General features: G+C 36.5%; 1 protein-coding gene across 1 annotated transcript; it reads left to right on the top strand.

Annotated features, from left to right (window-relative positions):
* Positions 1–624: 624 nt before the first annotated feature.
* LOC120335261 (uncharacterized) lies at positions 625–20,522 on the top strand. The gene is made up of 16 exons (XM_039402744.2): positions 625–961; positions 6,066–6,197; positions 6,513–6,694; positions 6,852–7,421; positions 7,873–14,030; positions 14,176–14,351; positions 14,491–14,864; positions 15,205–15,369; positions 15,781–15,965; positions 16,412–16,574; positions 17,066–17,205; positions 17,885–18,019; positions 18,357–18,495; positions 18,759–18,933; positions 19,346–19,456; positions 19,717–20,522. Exons 1-16 carry the CDS (start codon positions 849–851, stop codon positions 19,895–19,897), a joined length of 9,099 nt encoding a protein of 3,032 aa, XP_039258678.2. The 5' UTR covers positions 625–848; the 3' UTR covers positions 19,898–20,522.
* Positions 20,523–21,046: the final 524 nt, after the last annotated feature.

Below are 21,046 nucleotides of genomic sequence, written 5' to 3' on the forward strand. Positions count from 1 at the left end.
TGTTCCAGAAACATATCAAAAGTATAATTATTGATGCGTTTTTTATCTCTTTATTTTGAGTTAGAAAGTTTTACGTTGGAATTATTTCAAGTAAATTGTTTTCAACGTAAAGTATTAACCAACCGTACGTGGTATTTTCAATGTATGCGTTATCAATACTACATAAAAATACCGAATTCAACGCCAGACAGTGTCACAGTTGACGGATAGAAATTTGGCCTCACTATTTGCAAAATGTGACCTGACTTATTTATTGATTACCGATTTTGCTAATTTTTGGCATAAATATTTTTTATTTTTTTTTTCTCTCGAAGAAATTATCTATTTGAATAAAATTGCACGCCAATATGTATATGATGTATGTACCTGCTGCAATCATGAAGTAGCAATGCATTTATGTTATCTAATAACACAGTGCGAGTTGACAGCCGCCCGATCCGTGTAATACCTCAATGAATGAGTTCTTTTTGCGTTTTCCCGTCGATAGGGCAAAAATTGAGAACAGTTTGTCGTTTAATTAATGTGTTTGAGAACTCATGTTGTGTATTTAAATGTCATTGTCTTGCAACCTTCTGAATTCAATGACCTTTATGAAGCTCAGTCATTCCATTTGACTTTTTGTATTTTTTTTCACACGTCTTTTAGATATAAAGTAGCCGCCACACCTGTACAAATAGTAAAGGCAGTGATTAGCCTGTAATTAGGATAAAATCACAAGCCATTTACCCAATGTAGGCTAACTATTTCGTCAAAATAAATCGCACTAACTATTGAAGAAGAAAATCGCATCTTAACATTTTTGGGGAATACCCAGTACATCACATCGGGACAAGGACCACATCAGGAGTATGTGGATTCGATGGGTGGCTCTAGTGACACTGACATTTGTCACATTGAGCAGGAAGACTGATGCATGCGTAACTCCTGAAAAAGATGTCAACTTTGATGATTTTGCGCTGAGGTACGTCATTATATTTGTCTCATACATTATAATAGATCCACTACCGTGTTTAATAAGAACTACTGGTTTGGCGGGTATAGAAAAATTCATTCGAGGCTCGTTGTTTGAAAAATCTCAATTATAAACTCATTAGACGCCAAAACCGTGGGAACAACGAAGGACAGTCGTCAACTGCAGGATTTTATTTTCTTGGTTGTTGCTCTGTATATATAATTATCCACTAATCCTCATCGTGGTCTGCAATGTAACAAGAGAATTATGCTATACTTTCTCGTGTTATTCACCATGCGTCGGGCGGTGACAGTTCCAAGTCTAATTTTAAAGGTTTAGTAGACGCTGTAAACGAATACAATGCTAGGATATAGTAAAGGTTATTTAATGTGGTTTTTACGCCATCTTGTAAAAAACATCTTACACCTATACATTATTGATTTTAGCACAACAATCTTTTGAATGTAATTTGTTACATGCACATGTTTGTAAAATAAAACAATGTTATAATGATTGCGATAATTTTGCGTGCTAACAGCCAAGTATAAATGATTTAACGCCATGCTAGATGAGTTGGACAAGTAATAAATGTTGGTCATTAGTTATGTCAATTTTCAACTAATATTTTATTATAAAGAAATGAGCACTTCCGTTTGGCAACCGGCGGAAATTTTGTTGTCACGATTATTTACCATGTTTTGTTTTATTGCAACGCTGATCAGATTCTAATTAGCCATTCACTGAAGAAAACAAACAAAAAGACGAATTAAAGTTATTATCTATAATTGGAAGATATTCAAATTGTCGAACGAAATGAAAGACGTAGTACCGGTTTCGATGATCCGTTTTGTAATCAAAATTTGTTAAATTAATAGGAGTTTTATTATAATTCAAGCCAAATTTGAAAGTGAAGACTTATACAGTGACTCGTAGCCAGACGTGTGGCAACGATCATTGGCACACTTCTAAAAATGTAAAGCAAATCGAAAATTCAAACATAATACGAACGTATATCACATTACAATATTCTTCATCAGTTTGTATTAAATATAAACAAATCAACCTGAGATATGCGACGTCCAAACAACAGATGTTGACAATGAAGCCATCTAAAACATGTTACCTAAAATTTTCAATAGATTCTACTTACTAGGTACAAAGTGGATGCATTCACTAAATTTATGTTGTTTGTAGACCGAAACCACTTATCTTTTTAAATGGTAGGGCAAATGCTTCCAAACGCTAAGTATTTTGAAATTAAAGATACCCTAAAAAGTTTCTCCTTTTTTTTTTAAATCTTTCTATAGGCGGCTTTGGCCTTTGACGATTTTTAAACAATGCACAAACTTGAAATAACCGAAATAATACAGCTTTCATGTAAAATGATATACTCAAGTTAAAAATGTACTAAGATAATAAGATTAGCAGTCTTTGCTATTGAATTCGTTACATCCTGTGTGGGAATCGGGAGTTGGCTAATCACTAGATAAATCATCGCACGAACATAAGGTGTCCCGACAATCAAAAAATAAATGATCATAAACAGGGTGCTACTAATTTGATTGAAAGGGCCAAAATATTCACGGTTTAGCACATAGATACACAATTTATCGGTTAAACTTTCAATAAATCATCCATTGAATAAATCATTGATAATTATGAACAAGTCATGATGCAATATTTTTGACTTGTACTTTTACAATTGCTAAAAATGCTCATTGAGTTATTTTTCGTATAACCGCATTTTCTATTGGAAGTACGGTTATAACTATATGCCATTTTTTAATGAATAGAGCAAAAACATATTCCAGACAGAAGAAGAAGCTAGGGAGGTGGATAATTTAGGGGACAAAAACTCTCTCTCTTGATCCTCATATTTCCCACCAACAGAGCATATACACACGTTTCACCCTTTTCAGTGATTGTTGAGACTCTCAGTTCAAGTCAAGTCATTTACTTTTGTTATGCACTGAGCGTCAAAAATCACCTCCGGGCTTTTAGTAATATTGAAGTTATTTATATGAAAACACTATGATTAACCTTATGGTAATGCTATGTACAATATTATTTAGTCTTGACAACTTAAACGACACAAACTAAATAATAGTCTGGTACAAGGCATGTCCATATAAATATACTATCTTAAAATTAAATGCGGTTATTCTGAACGGTTTTCTCAGGTTTTTAATTACTCGAACTTATTAGTCATCGGATGCCATTTGTAACCCAGCATATTAATTCTCTCCAATAATTGTCGGTTTCATTACCCCTAATATGGCCTTCCGCTACCGTCCATTGAAGTGCTTCCAAATCGGATATGGTATTTTAAATCATTTGTATCATTTCCAAATATTGAAACAATAATTAGGGCAATTTAGGTAATTTTACTATAATTATATATCAATACATAAAAGTTTTCAATTCTGGTGAGTCTGGCAAAATGCTTGCTATTTCTTACACAATTTATTATAAAATATTAGTAAATGATAAATAAATCACCCCAAAAATAATCATCAACATTTTTAAACCTTATTTTTTCTAGAGTAGACCCAAAATCGGCAGAAATGTAAAAAATGTAATATTGTGACAGAGAATTGAAACCAGTCATTCATACTATTATGGATTCTTGAATATAATAGAATTGTTCGTGCCCATATCCATAGTCTAAATAAAAAATTTGAGAAAAAAAAAATTATATGATTCCATCCTGGAGAATCAATCGGGGGAAAACCATATTGTTTGGGCTAAAATCGAATTTTCACATATTCCTTATAAACTGTATACATTTTGAATTAAAACTAGTGGGTTTGATTATGTAATCGAGTTATTGTCAAATATTATCGTTCCACATTGCGTGGTTCACCGGGGAGAATTAACAAATAATCCTAAATCACTTGCAATGTTGTGTCACGTCTAGACATCTTAAATAACCTGTGAAAATATATCGTATCTATTTCAGTATATTAAACCACAGACAAGCAGAAGCATGATGATATTTTAATTGAACGCGGGTAGAAAGTAATTTTAAATGTCACGTCCATGATAGTAATAGAACAATAGATAACACACTAGCTTTGGCTATTGATTAAGGTCATGGTCATGGCGTGTTTCGATGTAACGGTAAGCCTTGCCAATTTTTGAACCTATTATAAAAATACTGGTGATATGAAATTATTTTAATGATAGCTTTAAAATAAAAATAACGTGAATCAAGTTAAATGTCACTGTCGAATTATCAGCATCCTGTTTTTGAAGTTGATATTTATTTATACAGGATATTTTCGAAAATATATGTGACAAATAATTTAATATTTTCAATTAAGTTATACAATTTATGCTAGTCTCAATAGCTTGATTATGATAGTTACATAACCTCAAATTTTCACAATTTAAAATAAATTACGATTTTTGTAAAAATGATCGATCGATTTTGTTGAGCCCTTTTTTTGTGAGTCGTTTCACTCTTCCTCTCCGAACAAGACTCTGTAGAAGCAGCGACCAATCAGAAGCAACCAACCAATAGTAGCTTCTCACAATTCGTTCTATATTAGTGCTGCTTGTATGAGGGCTTTGTTCTGAGCAAAAGACGTGAATAAATATTGTATTAAAAAAATAATTGATTGTGCATTTTGCAAAAGTGTGTCATTTCTAAACCATTTTTTTCAATGTATAGATTTTGAATACATTCAAATTATAGTTAATTTTATTTATAGTTTTAAAATGGGATAGAATGCCTTAATCAAGTGAATAAAATGTTGTGTAATCAATCATTTCCTTTTCAATATTCAAAGTTCGAGTTCAATTTTCTATTTTTATCAATCTTGTTTTCTTTCATCTAAATCTAAATCAACCTAAGGTTAAATGGGGACACTTTCGGTGCTAAGGTTAACAACGCAATTTTAAATGGTATATAATTATGAATCGTATGACATAATTAAAGTCGAAATTTAATTAGTCTTTCTATATTTATATTCATTACAATTCGTGTTTGTCTTAACAGTATTTCCCCGATAAAGGAAACAACGACGTTGTTGCAATTCCTATATTCCTCTGCTAGCACTCCAGGGGTTTCATTCGACTTTACTTACAAATATATCGTAGTCATTTATGCTTGCTTAAAGTGATATAACCAGTTTTGAAGTCAAGTGTGTTTATATCTCACTTTACTGTACGTAAATGCGATGCGTTTCATTGCATTGCTCCAGGCCATAAACTAGGATTGTGAACTATATCGTAGAGCAAAGTCTATAGCTTAGATTTCCGACAAAGCTGATATAATATAATTTATTTAAACCAACACTTGATAGGTTTTATATCATATAATTCACAGCCAAACTGAAATAGCAAAGTCAATTATGCATTCAATCAAACGAGTCTTTGGGAAAACTTAAAATTGTTTAACGATAGATGGCGCGTTTACGGCTTTTACTTGAAAACAATTTACATCTTCGACTAATTTCTTCCACATTCAGCCGAATAAACGATTTCTACATTTTTTGAAACGGTTTTTGAATGGGCCGTTTTATTCACAATCATAAATTAGTAAAGTATTTAATAAAATCATGGATTGATTTTGGTTGGTGCATCAAGTATTTGGAAACCGTTAGTTTCGTGTTAATCTATAGACCAAAACCAACGTTAAACTGGAATTAGAGAAGTCAGTCTTCCAGTCGTTGACCATTTTTCTTTATCTGATCTTGTGTTGAGTTTCAGCTTATCCCATTTAATGCTATTTTTGTATAAACTGAACATTATACAATAGGTAATACGATTCGTGCTCACCAAAGTCGATAAATGTTATATCGAAAGTATCGACAGGAATGATCAACTTACTTTTGACCGCTCCATAATGTAAATTTTTCCCAATATCATCCAATCGACTTAGATTTGATTTATTCTAGCTCAAACGTTTGCACATAAAGTGTAGTGAGTTTATCGCCAACTAGCATGCATTTACAATGCTCCAATTGATCGACAAACGCCTAGTGACTATTGTTAAAAATGAGTTTTACGTTGTCTTTTTTTTTTCGTGATTATTTGCGTTTTATATATTTGTCGTTACAATTTGCATTGTTGACGTTGTGTTAACACATTTTTCTTTAAACATTTTTAGATCTGACATTGTTGTAGAAGGGGTTTTGGCAAGAAATGTTGTTAAGAAGAAACCAAAATTTAGTGCTACGTTTCGAGTCACTACGATTTTTTCTACAAAAGCAGGGAAGCTCAAATTGGGCAATTCTTTCGTGTGAGTTTTATAAATCTATATAGTATAGAAAAATATTTGATAGGTTAATGTATGATATTTATATTTGAAACCAATCTTTTTTGTTTACACTTGTATATACTTTAAGACATGATTTATTCATGATTTACCGAAATTATATATAGAATGCTATATCCAGAAATATTTCTGTTGGTCTAAAATATTTTACGGAATTTCTCAATGGATCGACAGAAATGGCATACAAAATTTTCATCACGCAAAATTTAATATTTGTTCAAATGCAATAAAAATTTTCAACCATAGGTTTAATTATATTTTTCTTATTTTCAAAAACAGAGTTGGCGACTTCGGTTCTGCGTCTTCGTGTCTAAAACCCAAGTTTGGCAAGAAATATGTATTTTTCTTGTCTCCAAGTACAGCACCTAGAATACGGGGTCGCCCCCGACGATTCGTCAACCGCTATAACCCTGTCGGCTCTTCAAAAAGGAATCTGAAACTTTTTAAAAGTGTTCTGGAAGGTAGGTTGATTGGTTTTGCCGAGTTTTACAGTATACAAGTTTATACAATGTGATGTTAATGAATGTATTTTCACTAAACTATAATCTCATGTCTCTTGTTCAATATTCGATAACATGTAATGTAATAGCTGTTAATTTACGTATAACTACGTTTCAGGTACTTATGAAGGCGAAACGATATTGCGATCTGGATGTAAAAAGATGAGTAAGCCGGATAATGGAGCCGTCTCATGTTCTCCTGATAAAATGCGATGTGTTACCTCATGTAAAAAAGGATTTTTACTCAACGGCGGACCGAAGTTTAAAGTTTGCCAAACCACAACAGGACTGTGGTATCCGTTCAAATCAGTATCGTGTGTTCCTGAACCAACAACTACATCAACGACTTCTACTGATGAAATAATATTGGCATCAACACCACAATCTGCAATTTCCAATATTAAAAATCCGTTCACTGATACAATAGCCAACAAGGCTACATCCAAAAAGAAGCCAGTAGCCAAAGCAAAGACTGGAAAGAAACGAATCGCAAATAGGAGAAAAACAAAGCGAGGAAAAAAGAACTCTGGAGGTAAAATGAAAACGGCACCGCGGAAAATTATAAGATTGAAATCTGCTGAAGGGGGAGGGACGACATCTATCAGCAGAAGATATCCAAATTTGAAAGGTGCTGATGCACAGAAGGTACTCGTGGATAATCTCAATTCAGAACAAGAAACTTTATCAGGTAATATTCGTTGCACGTTTGACATCATTTTATCAGGGTGTCTCCAAAATGTCGTGTCCCACTTGTACTGCGTGTCCTACTTGTCCCACGTGTCCCACTGTACCACTTGTCCCATGTGTCAAGTGGGAAACGTGGTACAAGTGGGACGCGTGGTACACGTGATACAAGTGGTACAAGTGGGACACGTGGGACACGTGGGACACGTGGGACAAGTGGGACACGACATTTTGGAGACACGGAATTTTATCATAAAATATTTTAATAGTGGTGAATTCGCAACCAAATGTGAAATAATTATATCAGGCTATTTCAGACTATTTTAATGATAGGAAACAAAGATAGAGGATTCAGTCGATATGCAGCAAAAAATGTATTTGATTGATGCATTTAGTAGGCCCACATGTAGCAAGAATAATCTAGTATATATCAATGTGAAATATGTAATTTTCAGATTCCCATGACACCGATTTGAGCATGTTCTCAAACGAAGAAGACAGTACAACTACAACTTTTGTTAGTTCAACAACTACAATACTCTCTCCTTCGACAACAGAACAAACTCCACCTCCAAGAAGATCAACACCAAGTACGCGGAAAATACCAATTATGCCAACCGATGAATCGGCTATACCAACAGTATCATCGACAATCTCATCATCACCTCTAACACCAACAGAAATTGAGATACCGCTATTTTTGTCTGAAGAACCTGATACATCACCCACAGAAAAAGGAGAATCGATTTTGACTTCTAAAGAACCTACAACAACGACTACAAAACCCGTCGCAGTGTCTGAGGAAACAGATAAACCAGTTTTAACGACTGGTGTTATAGAACAATCAACGATAACAACAGCAAAAGTTGATTCAATTCCACAAACACCAAATATACCTACGACAAAATCAACTGTGATAGTTTCTAGTTCCGAAGTACCAATTACTTTAACAACGAATCGGTATGTGGAAACAGAAAATCGTAGTTTAATTTCTGAAGCACCAGATTCATTTGTGACGGAACCATCCGTAGAATCCAGAAAACCTAACGCAACTTTTGAAATAACAGATGCATTCACAACAGAACAAACCAGAGACACAGCAACTCCAGTCTTTATACTTGAAAGCACGACTCCAGCTAAAACGACTGAAGACATCGAGGATCCTGTAACTATGCCTGAAACGGTAAATGCATCAGCGACAGGAGCAAGTATGATAACTGACAAGCCAACATATTTCTCTGAAAGACAAAATACAACTACAACAATTCTAATAGATGAAACCGAAGCACCGACTTCTGCGTTTAAAGAGCCTGTCGAACTTACAAAAGAAACGGCGACAATAGTTTCAGTTACTAGAGAATCGGTGGAATACATAACAGAATCGAGCGCAAAAGCTAATGAGACAGTTTTTATTGATCCAAACACAACTTCATCGGAACCTATTGTCGACGCAAGTACAGATCCAGTTTCGGGAGTATCAGAGGTATATACAGTAGAGCCAAGCGCAAAACCTAATGAGACAGTTTTTATTGATCCAAACGCCACCACAACGGAATCCTTTATCGAAAGTACAGAACCAGTTTCGATCAAATTGAACATATCCTCAACAGACTCCACTTTGGAGATCAGTGGCACATTGTCTACTATCGAAGATCCAGTCACGTCAGGAATAGAGATAGCAACTCAAACGGCAGAAATGGTTTTAATTTCTGGAAATATCTCAACAACAAAACCAGTAATGAATATTGATGAAACGTCGACAATGGTTGAAGAACGTGATATGGTCACTTCTAAATCGATGGTAGAATCAACAAAATCAGTTCCTATTTCTGAAGAATTTGAAACTTCAATAATGGTGACATCTAGTACAAAGACATTGGTTTCTGTAAATACAAGCACAACAAAACCGATAGAAGAGATTGAATTGTCGGTTCCAACATCTCTGGAACTGAATATATCTACGACGGAATCAACTCAACAAATTGAAACCATTACAAATGAACTTATAAAGGAACTAAATATATCCGCAACAGAGACAATCATAACAACTATTTCGTATCAACCAGATCCCACTGCCGCGTCAAATAAGACGGACTCTATTTCTGAAGTACCAGTTACACCCACGACAGAAACTATAATAGTTTCAGACATATCAACAACGAGTCAAACCGAAGGACCTACTAAACCCATTTCGATTTATACAATACTAAATGGAACTGATCCAGACTCCACCACAGTAGAACAAACATTTGAGTCAACTGCTGCTCCAAATGAGACAGTTACACCCACGACAGAAACTATAATAGTTTCAGACATATCAACAACGAGTCAAACCGAAGGACCTACTAAACCCATTTCGATTTATACAATACTAAATGGAACTGATCCAGACTCCACCACAGTAGAACAAACATTTGATCCAACTGCTGCTCCAAATGAGACAGATTCAATTTCTGAAGGACCGGTTACACCCGCCACAGAAATAATTTTAGATATAGATACGTCAACAACGGATCAAACTGAAGGAACCACCAATCCCGTTTCAATTTCTACACTAGTAAATATAACTGACCCAATTACTGTCACAGTGGAACAAACATTCGATCCAACTGCTGCTCCAAATGAGACGGATTTGATTTCTAAAGGTCCGGTTACACCCGCTACAGAAATAATTTTAGTTTCAGATGCGTCAACATCGGGTCAAACTGAGGGAACTACCAATCCCGTTTCAATTTCTACACGAGAAAATGTAACTGTCACAAGCACCGTCACAGTGGAAAAAACATTTGATTCAACTGCTGCTCCAAATGAGACGGATTTGATTTCCAAAGGACCGGTTATACCTAGCACAGAAATTATTTTAATTTCAGATACGTCAACAACGGGTCAATCTGAAGGAACATCAATTTTCAAAACTTACCCAAGCACCACCACAGCGGAACCAGCAGCTGCAACCGAACCGTCCACTGCGTACACGACGAAATCTACTGAAGAAACTCAGAAAACTACAACAACCACACATCAGCTCACCTCGACTGAGGAGACAACTGTGAAACCAACATTATCAACCAGTCCACCAATTTTGTCAACAAAAGAACTGGACTCGACGATAAAACCAAGCATTTTACCTGAAGCATCATCGTCGACGTCAACTGAAAGGCCTGTAACTACAAAAACAATAACTACGACAGCAAAATCAATTTCATCAACTAAAGAAACTGTTACGCCGACTACACTACTAACGACTGGATTGCCTGTTACGTCGCCAAAAGTTACGCTATCCAAGAAGCCGGTTTCTCCAACCAAGAAGCCGACTTCAGTGTCAACTAAAAAGCCATTCGTCGTGTCTAAAAAACCATCACCTAAGAAACCAATTACACCAAGCAAACCCCCAAAAATTCCATCGAAGAAACCCGAGACGCCGGTTTCTCCAACCATGAAGCCGACTCCAGTGTCAACTAAAAAGCCATTTTTCGTGTCTAAAAAACCATCACCTAAGAAACCAATTACACCAAGCAAACCCCCAAAAATTCCATCGAAGAAACCCGAGACGCCGGTTTCTCCAACCATGAAGCCGACTCCAGTGTCAACTGAAAAGCCATTTGTCGTGTCTAAAAAACCATCACCTAAGAAACCAATTACACCAAGCAAACCCCCAAAAATTCCATCGAAGAAACCCAAGAAGCCGGTTTCTCCAACCAAGAAGCCGACTCCAGTGTCAACTAAAAATCCATTTGTCGTGTCTAAAAAACCATCACCTAAGAAACCAATTACACCAAGCAAACCCCCAAAAATTCCATCGAAGAAACCCGAGACGCCGGTTTCTCCAACCATGAAGCCGACTCCAGTGTCAACTAAAAAGCCATTTGTCGCGTCTAAAAAACCATCACCTAAGAAACCAATTACACCAAGCAAACCCCCAAAAATTCCATCGAAGAAACCCGAGACGCCGGTTTCTCCAACCAAGAAGCCGACTCCAGGGTCAACTAAAAAGCCATTTGTCGTGTCTAAAAAACCATCACCTAAGAAACCAATTACACCGAGCAAACCCCCAAAAATTCCATCGAAAAAACCCGAGACGCCGGTTTCTCCAACCATGAAGCCGACTCCAGTGTCAACTAAAAAGCCATTTGTCGCGTCTAAAAAACCATCACCTAAGAAACCAATTACACCAAGCAAACCCCCAAAAAGTCCATCGAAGAAACCCGAGACGCCGGTTTCTCCAACCAAGAAGCCGACTCCAGTGTCAATTATAAAGCCATTTGTCGTGTCTAAAAAACCATCACCTAAGAAACCAATTACACCGAGCAAACCCCCAAAAATTCCATCGAAGAAACCCATTTCTCCGGTTGAAAAACCTAGAAAACCAACAGAAAAGCCAACAAAAAAACCATTATTACCAAGGAAACCATTGAGAAAACCCGGCGCTGGCAAGAAACCTACATTACGAAGGAAACCTACTGGATCCAGACGAAAACCAGGCGTGGCTCCCAAAAAGCCAGCCACTCCGTCTAAAGCACCTGCAAAAAAGCCAACCGCTCCAACGAGAGGGCCTCTGAAAAAGCCTGTTACAGGGAAAAGACCTAATTTACGCAGAAGGAAACCATTAGGAGCTAGAAGGCGACCAGGCGTAGCTCCCAAGAAGCCCATCGGAACTATAAATAGGCCAACCCCAGTAAAACAAAAGCCTGGTGAAACTGCCAAAACACCTAACGTTCTGATAAAACCAACTTCTGTGATTGAAAAGCCAGTAACAACAGCCACTGCGACAAAGGAACCAACAAAAGAAATAATTATACAGACCACAGAACCACCTACGTCGCCAAAATTGTCTCCCACTACAACAAAAGCAACCGTATCAACAATTCAGCCTAGCACAACCACAAAAGAATTGAAAAAAACAACCGTTGCAACCACTATTCCTATTGTGGCGACAAAGATACCAACTGAAACCAAAAAACCAACCATTCCGAGACAAGCTCCTGCAAAAAAGCCAACCGCTCCAAAACGAGGGCCACTGAAAAAGCCTCTCACAGGAAAGAGACCCAATTTACGCAGAAGGAAACCATTGGGAACTAGAAGACGACCAGGTGTGGCTCCTAAAAAGCCTACCGGCACTACGAAGCCAGTTCTAACCCGACAAAAGCCTAGTGAAACTGTCAAAAAACCTGAAGTTCCGACGAAACCAACTACTCCAATTCAAAAGTCAACAACAACTGCGACAAAGGAACCAACGACAGAAACAATTTTACAAACCACAGAACCACCTACTTCGCCAAAATCAACGACATCATCGACACAGAGATCTGTTTCTGTCACGGAGAAACCAGCAGTCACTAAAAAAACAGTCACGCCTAGTAAAGCACCTACAAAAAAACCGGTAGTTACAAGAAGGGGACCCCTAAAAAAACCTGTTTGGGGAAAAAGGCCAGCTTTATCTAGAAAGAAACCTATTGCTGGTATTAAGAAACCGGGAGAAATTGCAAAGAAGCCCGTGGGTACCAGAAAGAAGCCAGGTATGGCCAAGAAAAAACCGGGTCTATCTGTCAAGAAGCCAGCGGGTGCCCAAAAGAAACCGTTTGTTGGTAAGAAAAAGCCTGGAATCCAAGGTAAAAAGCCTGGTTTGGCTCGCAAGAAACCATTACTCGCCAGAAAGAAGCCTGGCTTTGGTAAAAAACAACCTGTTAAAAAGCCGCCAATAAAACGACGACCTGTACCAACTAAAAAGCCTATTAAAAAACCTTTGCCCGGAAAAGGTAAATTGGGATTAAAACCTGTTGCCAAAGGACGAACCGGACCTAAGCCTGTAGTCGGAAAAGCAATAAAAACTCCTACAACAACAAAATCAGCGGCAGTAAGTACAACAGAAGAACCAACTACTACTATTGCGCCAACCACAACTGAAATCACAACTACTAGAAAAACAACCACCACGAAACCAACAACCACGACCCCCAAAACTAGGCCCACAATGCCAACTTACCGCGCATTACAACCAATAACGCGACGACCAGCTTACCCACGCCGACCCACAACTCGTCCACCTCCTCGATTAGCAGCACGAGGTCGACTTGGAGCCAACTCTGGATTCCGCCCACTTGCCCCCGCAAGGCCACCGATACGAGCCCGCCCGTCACTCCCAATTTTCCGTCCTCTTGTACCATTGAGTAACCGACCCATATTGCCAAGACCCGTGGGTACGTTTTCACCCGAGAGTGTTGCAATATTGAAAAAAGTTCCAAATGTACCGGGAAAAGAATTAGATCAGATAGATGATAAATTTGCTGTGGCGAAAGATGGAGATGCATGGCAAGGGATGGATGATGGATTGAATTATAAGCCTCAACTGACTATTAACAAAACAGTATATGGTTGCCCATACTACGAATCAAATATTACAGTTTTTAGCTTTTGGCCAGGAGGCTTCAATGCAATGGTAAATTTCTCTCGTCTAACGAAACCAATGATGAATGGATGGATAGTGAAAATACAATTCGAGTCACCAATACTTGATATTGAAACCCACGTTGTTAATTTCTTCATCGCCACAGACGACAGAAAAACCGTTGCGTTTTTGCCTAAGCCGTATATGGCAGTACTTCATTATAATCAGGTAAGTGCGATATTGGTGTATAAATTTTTCATATTGATAACTTGGTTAATATTATAACATATACAAATCAAAATACAACATACACAATATAAAATTTGTATCACATATATTATGTCAACTATTTGAATTTTCGCAAATTTTGCAGGATTTGACAGTCGCCTTTATTGGAAAGGTTGGCAATGAAGACATAAATGTGCCCCGTGGCAGAGCGTTGCTCATGGGAAAATGTACTGACGACATACTCGCTGGCAAAGTTGTTGGAAACATGTTTCAAGGACAAAAAGTACTAGAAAAACTTGGAAACGGCACTAAAGCAAAAGAGTGAGTATCGATGTATTTTTATTTTATTTTTTTCATTACATCATCTGTGAAATTTCCACACAATTATGAAGAATCATTCAGAAACTTATTTATAACTTGCATTTATATGTACATTTGAAAAATATTGTTTTAATTCCAGGGTTCCAAGCGCTCCAACAAGACCTCCAGCAGTTTCAAGAGCGACAGCCACTGAGCAAACTCCAGCTCCAAGAAGACCAGGAGCGGCAGGAGCTGGAGTCAGGCGGCCCGGTGCGGCAGGAGCTGGAGCCAGACGGCCCGGAACGGCTGGAGCTGGAGCCAGACGGCCCGGAACGGCAGGAGCTGGAGCACGACGACCAGGAACAGCAAGACGCCCTGGAGCAGCACCCCGACGAACCGCTCGGCCAAGATCAGCATTCAAGCCTCGTCCCGGGAATATCTGGCCCGCAAATAGATGCTTGGCAAAATCTGCTAATGGTGTCCTTCCAGAAGGAGGATTAACAAGACCAAAATGGTCTAAAAGCTCAAGCAAAAGTAACCATAACAAGTCTTTAATTTTATCATAAATTTACAAGATTTGTTGGTTTAGTTTCTCAATCGTGAACAAAAACGCAAAATTTTGTATATATATATCAAATATGCGGAAAAATATCAATACTTGAAACTTGAATTTGGCGATGCTTTGAATGAATTAGGAATTTTGGTAGAATGATAGCAATAATTTGAAGTCAATTTCCTGCTTATTGGTCGCTTCGTATTACAAGACATAGAACATCATTTACATCATCATATTATCATCATTTGTTTCGCTTCATTATAAACACTGTCAAAAACCTCATCTACATTATCTATATTTTACCTTTCATTTACACAGAATCAATCTATGATTACAACGAAGTTCTGCATAAATCTGGACTTTTCTACATGGCTCAGAAATCTGGCAAACTTCCTAAAATATTCCCAATACCTTGGAGAGGCGACTCTGCACTGAAGGATGGATGTAACACTGGGGACGCCTTGTTCGGAGGACTTTACAGTGGTAAGTTTGAGATTAACTTCTTTTACAATCGATAATGTTTAGTAATACATAAATGAATTATATCTAGCCTAATCCAATTACAATAACGTATATGTATAATAATTTTGGCAGCTGCGTAATTTTGAATATAGACCTCTTCTCATTCATAAGATAAGTAGGTTGAGCGAGTCCAAACATATAAATCAGATATATATAGCTTCTGTGATCATCCGGAGAGCAAGAGCACGCATGATGATCCCGCATTTTAAATCTGTATATTTCGTGTTCTGATGAGTTGTCAACGACACCATGGATGTGACTGCAATTTGCTTATTCAACGCTGAACATAAAAACATTGTTATATCATCATAATCACTATGTTTCGATAATTTGGCCCACTGCTCACAAAAAAACTATTCTGATCAACTTTAGGTGCTGGTTACGAAAAGTCTACATTGGCTATTGCATTTACAACAACTATGCTTGCTTGGGGAGGAATTGATTATAAATCAGCATACACTGCCGCTGGTGAATACGACGATCTTGTGAAAATCATTAAAAGTAACGCAAACTATTTGATTCGCTGTCACACAAGCGCGAATGAGTTAGTGGTTCAGGTCAGTTTAAATTAAAAATGTAATAATATATTTTCATCTCTTGATCTATACTGCGTTCGAACCCGAATTGGGCCACCAGTACTCAGTTACCTCACCTTGGGTGTAAAAACTCTGGTACATAATTTATATATAATGTTGCTGGTAGATGAGAATACTTCTGAACAAATTGTTGTTTCAAACATTTGCGGTAAATAAAAGTCCAACATATGGACAATCAGTATAGCTGGTATATGACTTAACAACCTTTATTTCTTAGAAATATGGAAAAAGTAAGTAATAAAATACCAAGTAGTAATGACCATACAACGAAAGAATAATGATATGATTATATAAATATGAAAGAGATGTGCTAACATGTAGAGAAAGATGTGACTACACATTACAGCATGCAGCTTACATTGTCAAGCAACAATAACTATCATTTATATTTGTTTCTTGAACTATAGATAGGAGACTATGATTCAAGTGGAACGAAATGGACAAGGCCAGAAGAGCTGGACGTAGAAGGAAGAAAAATATACAAGATAAATACTAAAAATCCAGGCCAAGATGTTGCTGCTGAAACAGCGGCCGCTCTAGCTGCAGCAGGATTCATGTTCAAGTCAACAGGTATGTCACCCGTTGAAATAGTTAATAATTTTAATCAATTATTTGTTTTACTTAATTAAATTAATCACTGCTAAGACATAGATTGTTGATGGATTTAGGGGAATGAACTCGCATAACTTTGCCATGGAGTGTTAATATTTAAATTTCATTTTCTCCATGCCTTTTACGTTCATAATAAAGCTGGATAAATCCTATCTTAAACTTTTGTTGTTTTACCCCGGTCTTGCGAAAAATCGGGAAACAAACTGTTAGAAAATTTCACTTAATTAATTCCACTGGATTAAAGAAATGGACAAATCATATAAGACAAGCCGAGAGTTGGTTGTTGTTAAATATAATCACATAAGTAATTCAGGAAGTTCTTTCGGAATTTAGTTGATTTAATGGTAATATGAGCTGGAAGGAGATATCGTTAATGGCATGATGTTATCTTATTCTGTCTCGCACAAAACGACTTGTCAGAATTTAACTCCGGAATTTTTGTTCAACAGATTCCAAGTTTTCTCAAGAATGTTTGCTCCACGCCAGGCAATTGTACAGTTTTGCACAGAAATATCCAGGCAAATATAGTCAAGTCATTCCCTCAACTGCGAACAGATATCATACGACATCTGACACTTTGGATGATTTGGTAAATTAATTATTTAGTATATATTATTTATATTACTAAATAGGACATTACAATTCAACGTATTTGGTAGATCGATCATAGCTAAACATAACAGATAGAAATGCTGTGGTTACTCAAATTATATCACAGTTAATAACTAGGTAGCGATCGGAGACCGCCGACTTATCGAACTTCCGCATGTTCAATCGCTCTGACTCAATAGCGACACCGCGTGTCCCATCACTTATTAAATAATATCTTGCTAATTATACCACATAATTCATCCAAAATCAAGAGGCTTCTGGTCCGAGATATGATGGATGCACATGCAAAATTTGGAGCAGATTTAACCTCGCTTTCGTGAGATATCGCGTAGCATACGAAAGTGTCTAACAGACAAACAGAAAGACAAATACCTATCAACATACTTATCGATCGAGATCGCTAAATAATAAATTTGACTCGGTTTCCTCAAGTAATCTATTCTATTTTTCACGCGGCCAATAAACCCAATGCAGGCTATATTTATTACTATCTTGATGACATTTTTACCAAAAAACAACGAATGTGGCTGAAAATCAGAAAATTTGTTATTATTATGATACAAAGTAAAAATAAACTCAAACTCTTCAGCGGGCACAGCGGCATTTAATTTTTGCGAATATTTTTATATTAACTTAAAATTTCCTGCTCATTTCAGGTGTGGGCAATGCTTTGGATGGGTAAAGCTACAGGAAATAAAGCATATTTTGAAAGAGCAGAAGCTATGTACAAGAAAATCACCACAAGTCCTGTAAACCTGTTCTACTGGGAAGATAAAACAAACGCATTGCCGGTATGTTTTGTCGATAATATTTTGCATATTGAAGTCCTATTAAAATAACCAAATTGTGAAAGTCTTGTGGAAGTATACTCAGCTCCAAGTTTGCTGGCTGAAGATAAGCCAGTTAGATTAATGCATAATGCAATGCATATTTATATTAATTTAGTTTCTGTATTTTCATACTTTCATACATGCAAATTCATACTTTTGCCGAATGAATGTGTCTAACGATCTTTTTTAATAGCGAAGGACGTTTATGTAAATTTTCAACTATTGAAAAATCATAACATTCAGAAAATCGTTAATTCCATTTATTTACTGAATTAATTGGAAATTATTGAATTTTCAGATATTGTTAGCCAAATTCACGAAAAAGAAGGATTATTTGATAGAGTCTAGAAAATTGATAATCAAACTGGCGAAGAATGGAACGCGAACACCGAGCAAACAGCTTTGGTTACATGAAAAGGGAACAAACATGCACACGGGTAATTTTGTTAAAATACATTCTCATTACTATTTTCAAACTCTTGAGAAGTATTAGTTTATCTTATGAGAATGGATAAATGTCCCAATTCCTATTTGGAAGACAACTACAGAATGCGTCATGACAATGGGAAAGTCAAGTCGGCATCGGATTTAGGCGCTAATAGAACTATATTCGATTATGTGTGACCAGAAAATCGGCAAACAAACTTCATAAAAGACTACTTTGTTTTATTCAAAAGTATTTTTTATTAAAATTTTATAGCAAACTCTGCGTTTTTGGCACTGCAGACAGCAATGATATATAAACGCTTTCCGTTCGGATCAATAGCAGCATCATTTGCAGAGGAACAACTTCATTTGCTTCTGGGTGACGGTGAACGTAGTTACGTTGTCGGATTCGGTAAGAATTACCCGAAACGTCCTCATCATATGGCAAGGTAAATGACTTTATTGTTTGTAAGATATTTCTTGCATTCCCCAATGATAACAAGAACCCGGCTTGTATTTAGGGAGTCTATAGCTTGGGGATATATTAGATTTAAATATAATATTAGTCGAGACGTGATATTGCAAATTATTCTAAGGTGCATGGTGGGGGTTGACGTATAATAGGCATAATTAACTTAGGTACCATAATATTACATTTTTAAGAAGTCAGTGTATTACGCAGTACGGTGGTTCATTTATTGTTTCACAACGCTTCGTTTTTTAAATCCTTGCTAGTTGTGTAACTCGTAGTATTACTGTACTCGGAGGTATTCTTCTGTACTGTCAGGAACCTACTACTGAGAGTTATATTCCTGCTTATTAGTGATGAATAACTAACAAATATAATACCTTAATTTTCAGTTCATGTCTTGATCCACCCGCTAAGTGTGATGCTTCTCGTTTACGTATATCAGCTGACAGTCCACATACATTGTATGGAGCCTTGGTCGGTGGACCTGATCAGCAAGGAAAGTGAGTACAATTAACTTATTTGATGAAAATATTTTGGTTAGAACTGAGTATATACTTGGCTTACGGAATATTAGCAGAATGAACAACAACCTTTTAATCCTTCACAGTTAGTTTTTTTTATATATTTATAGCAACCCAAAATTTCCACAAGATACATTTGTTATTAATACGATTTCTCAGGTGTTTAATCGAAATAGGTTTTACAGATAATGATTGACGACACAACTGTTAATATTCTTTCATTCTTCATTACCATACAGATACAACGATTACATTACGGAGCAGATTCAAAACGAAGTAGCCATCGATTTTAATGCTGGATTCCAATCAGCTATAGCAGGGTTACGAGAAATGCAACTCCCGGGAAAATATCTGATAAAATCCTCGTCAAACCAGTTGCGTAGGGTGGGACAACCTGTTCGAAAGAACAATGCAGGATAAACAAATATATTTTATGAGATTGGAAAATCAGACGGATTTCTGATAAAATTGATGTTATTGATTACCATATTATTTTGGTTATAGTTAGTTCCACGCCATGAGTGGATGACCAAATATTTGCCTTGCATTTTCAATTGAACTGATTGTTTTTCTTGTTGAATTTTTTATGTTCCACATTTTGGGTAAAGTAAGTCTAAAGCATATTGGCCCTTTCTCTGTCAGTCCAGTCAAATGCGAGATATTCAACTGTCTGGCCTAATTCAATGACACCAATTTTCATTATAGTAAATTAGCAAATTTGCAACAATTTTTCAAATTTTATTTTTAATCGTCTGCTATGAGATAGATTGTGACTGCTCTTGGTTTTCAGGCATGCATTTCAATCAATATAAGTTGTTTCATGAGACCGTATACTAAAAGGGTTGAGTCAATAATAAGCTCCATTATAAATGTCTGTTATATGAAAAACAGATTTTTTTATATGCTTAGCACTACTTGAAACAATTTGAGATTGGTTTATCACATTGCCTCAAGAAGCGGAAAAATGGTTGTGTATATTAATCACATTGATAATTTTTATTTCAAATCCCCATGTTCTTTAGGTGAATAAAACAACAAACACATATTCAAATATTTATCTGTTGAGAACTATTGGGTGTAGAACAGAATATCAACGTTTGATTCAATTATAGGTCCATTAAATCTGCAGGAATAACCAAGAACTTAATTGAAGCCTAAGAACATTTTGTTCTTTATAAACTTAAGTAAAAATTGGTAGCATAACGTTCAGTCCAAAACTACCACTTTACATGTGGTATGGATAATTTGGTAGGCTGTAAACCCGAAAAGTATCAAGCACATAAAATGAGTTACTTACGTCAAGAAATATGATATATACAACTTAGTGCTGAGCGAGACGGTTCTACAAAGTTAGAAGAAACAGAAACTTTCAGTCAGCCTAATCCATAACATCACGAGGCCCTGTACCTGTAGACCAGGGGTCGGCAAACTGCGGTCAGCGGGCCATATGCGGCCCGCGGACAAATTTTTTGCGGTCCTCGAATGACTCTTAATTCATAAAACAAAAAAATTGATTCTAAATGCATTGTATCCACATAAATTTATGTGCTAACAAGTGCCGCTGTACGT

The sequence above is a fragment of the Styela clava genome, chromosome 2 (genome assembly GCF_964204865.1).
Source record: "Styela clava chromosome 2, kaStyClav1.hap1.2, whole genome shotgun sequence".
NCBI lineage: Eukaryota > Metazoa > Chordata > Ascidiacea > Stolidobranchia > Styelidae > Styela > Styela clava.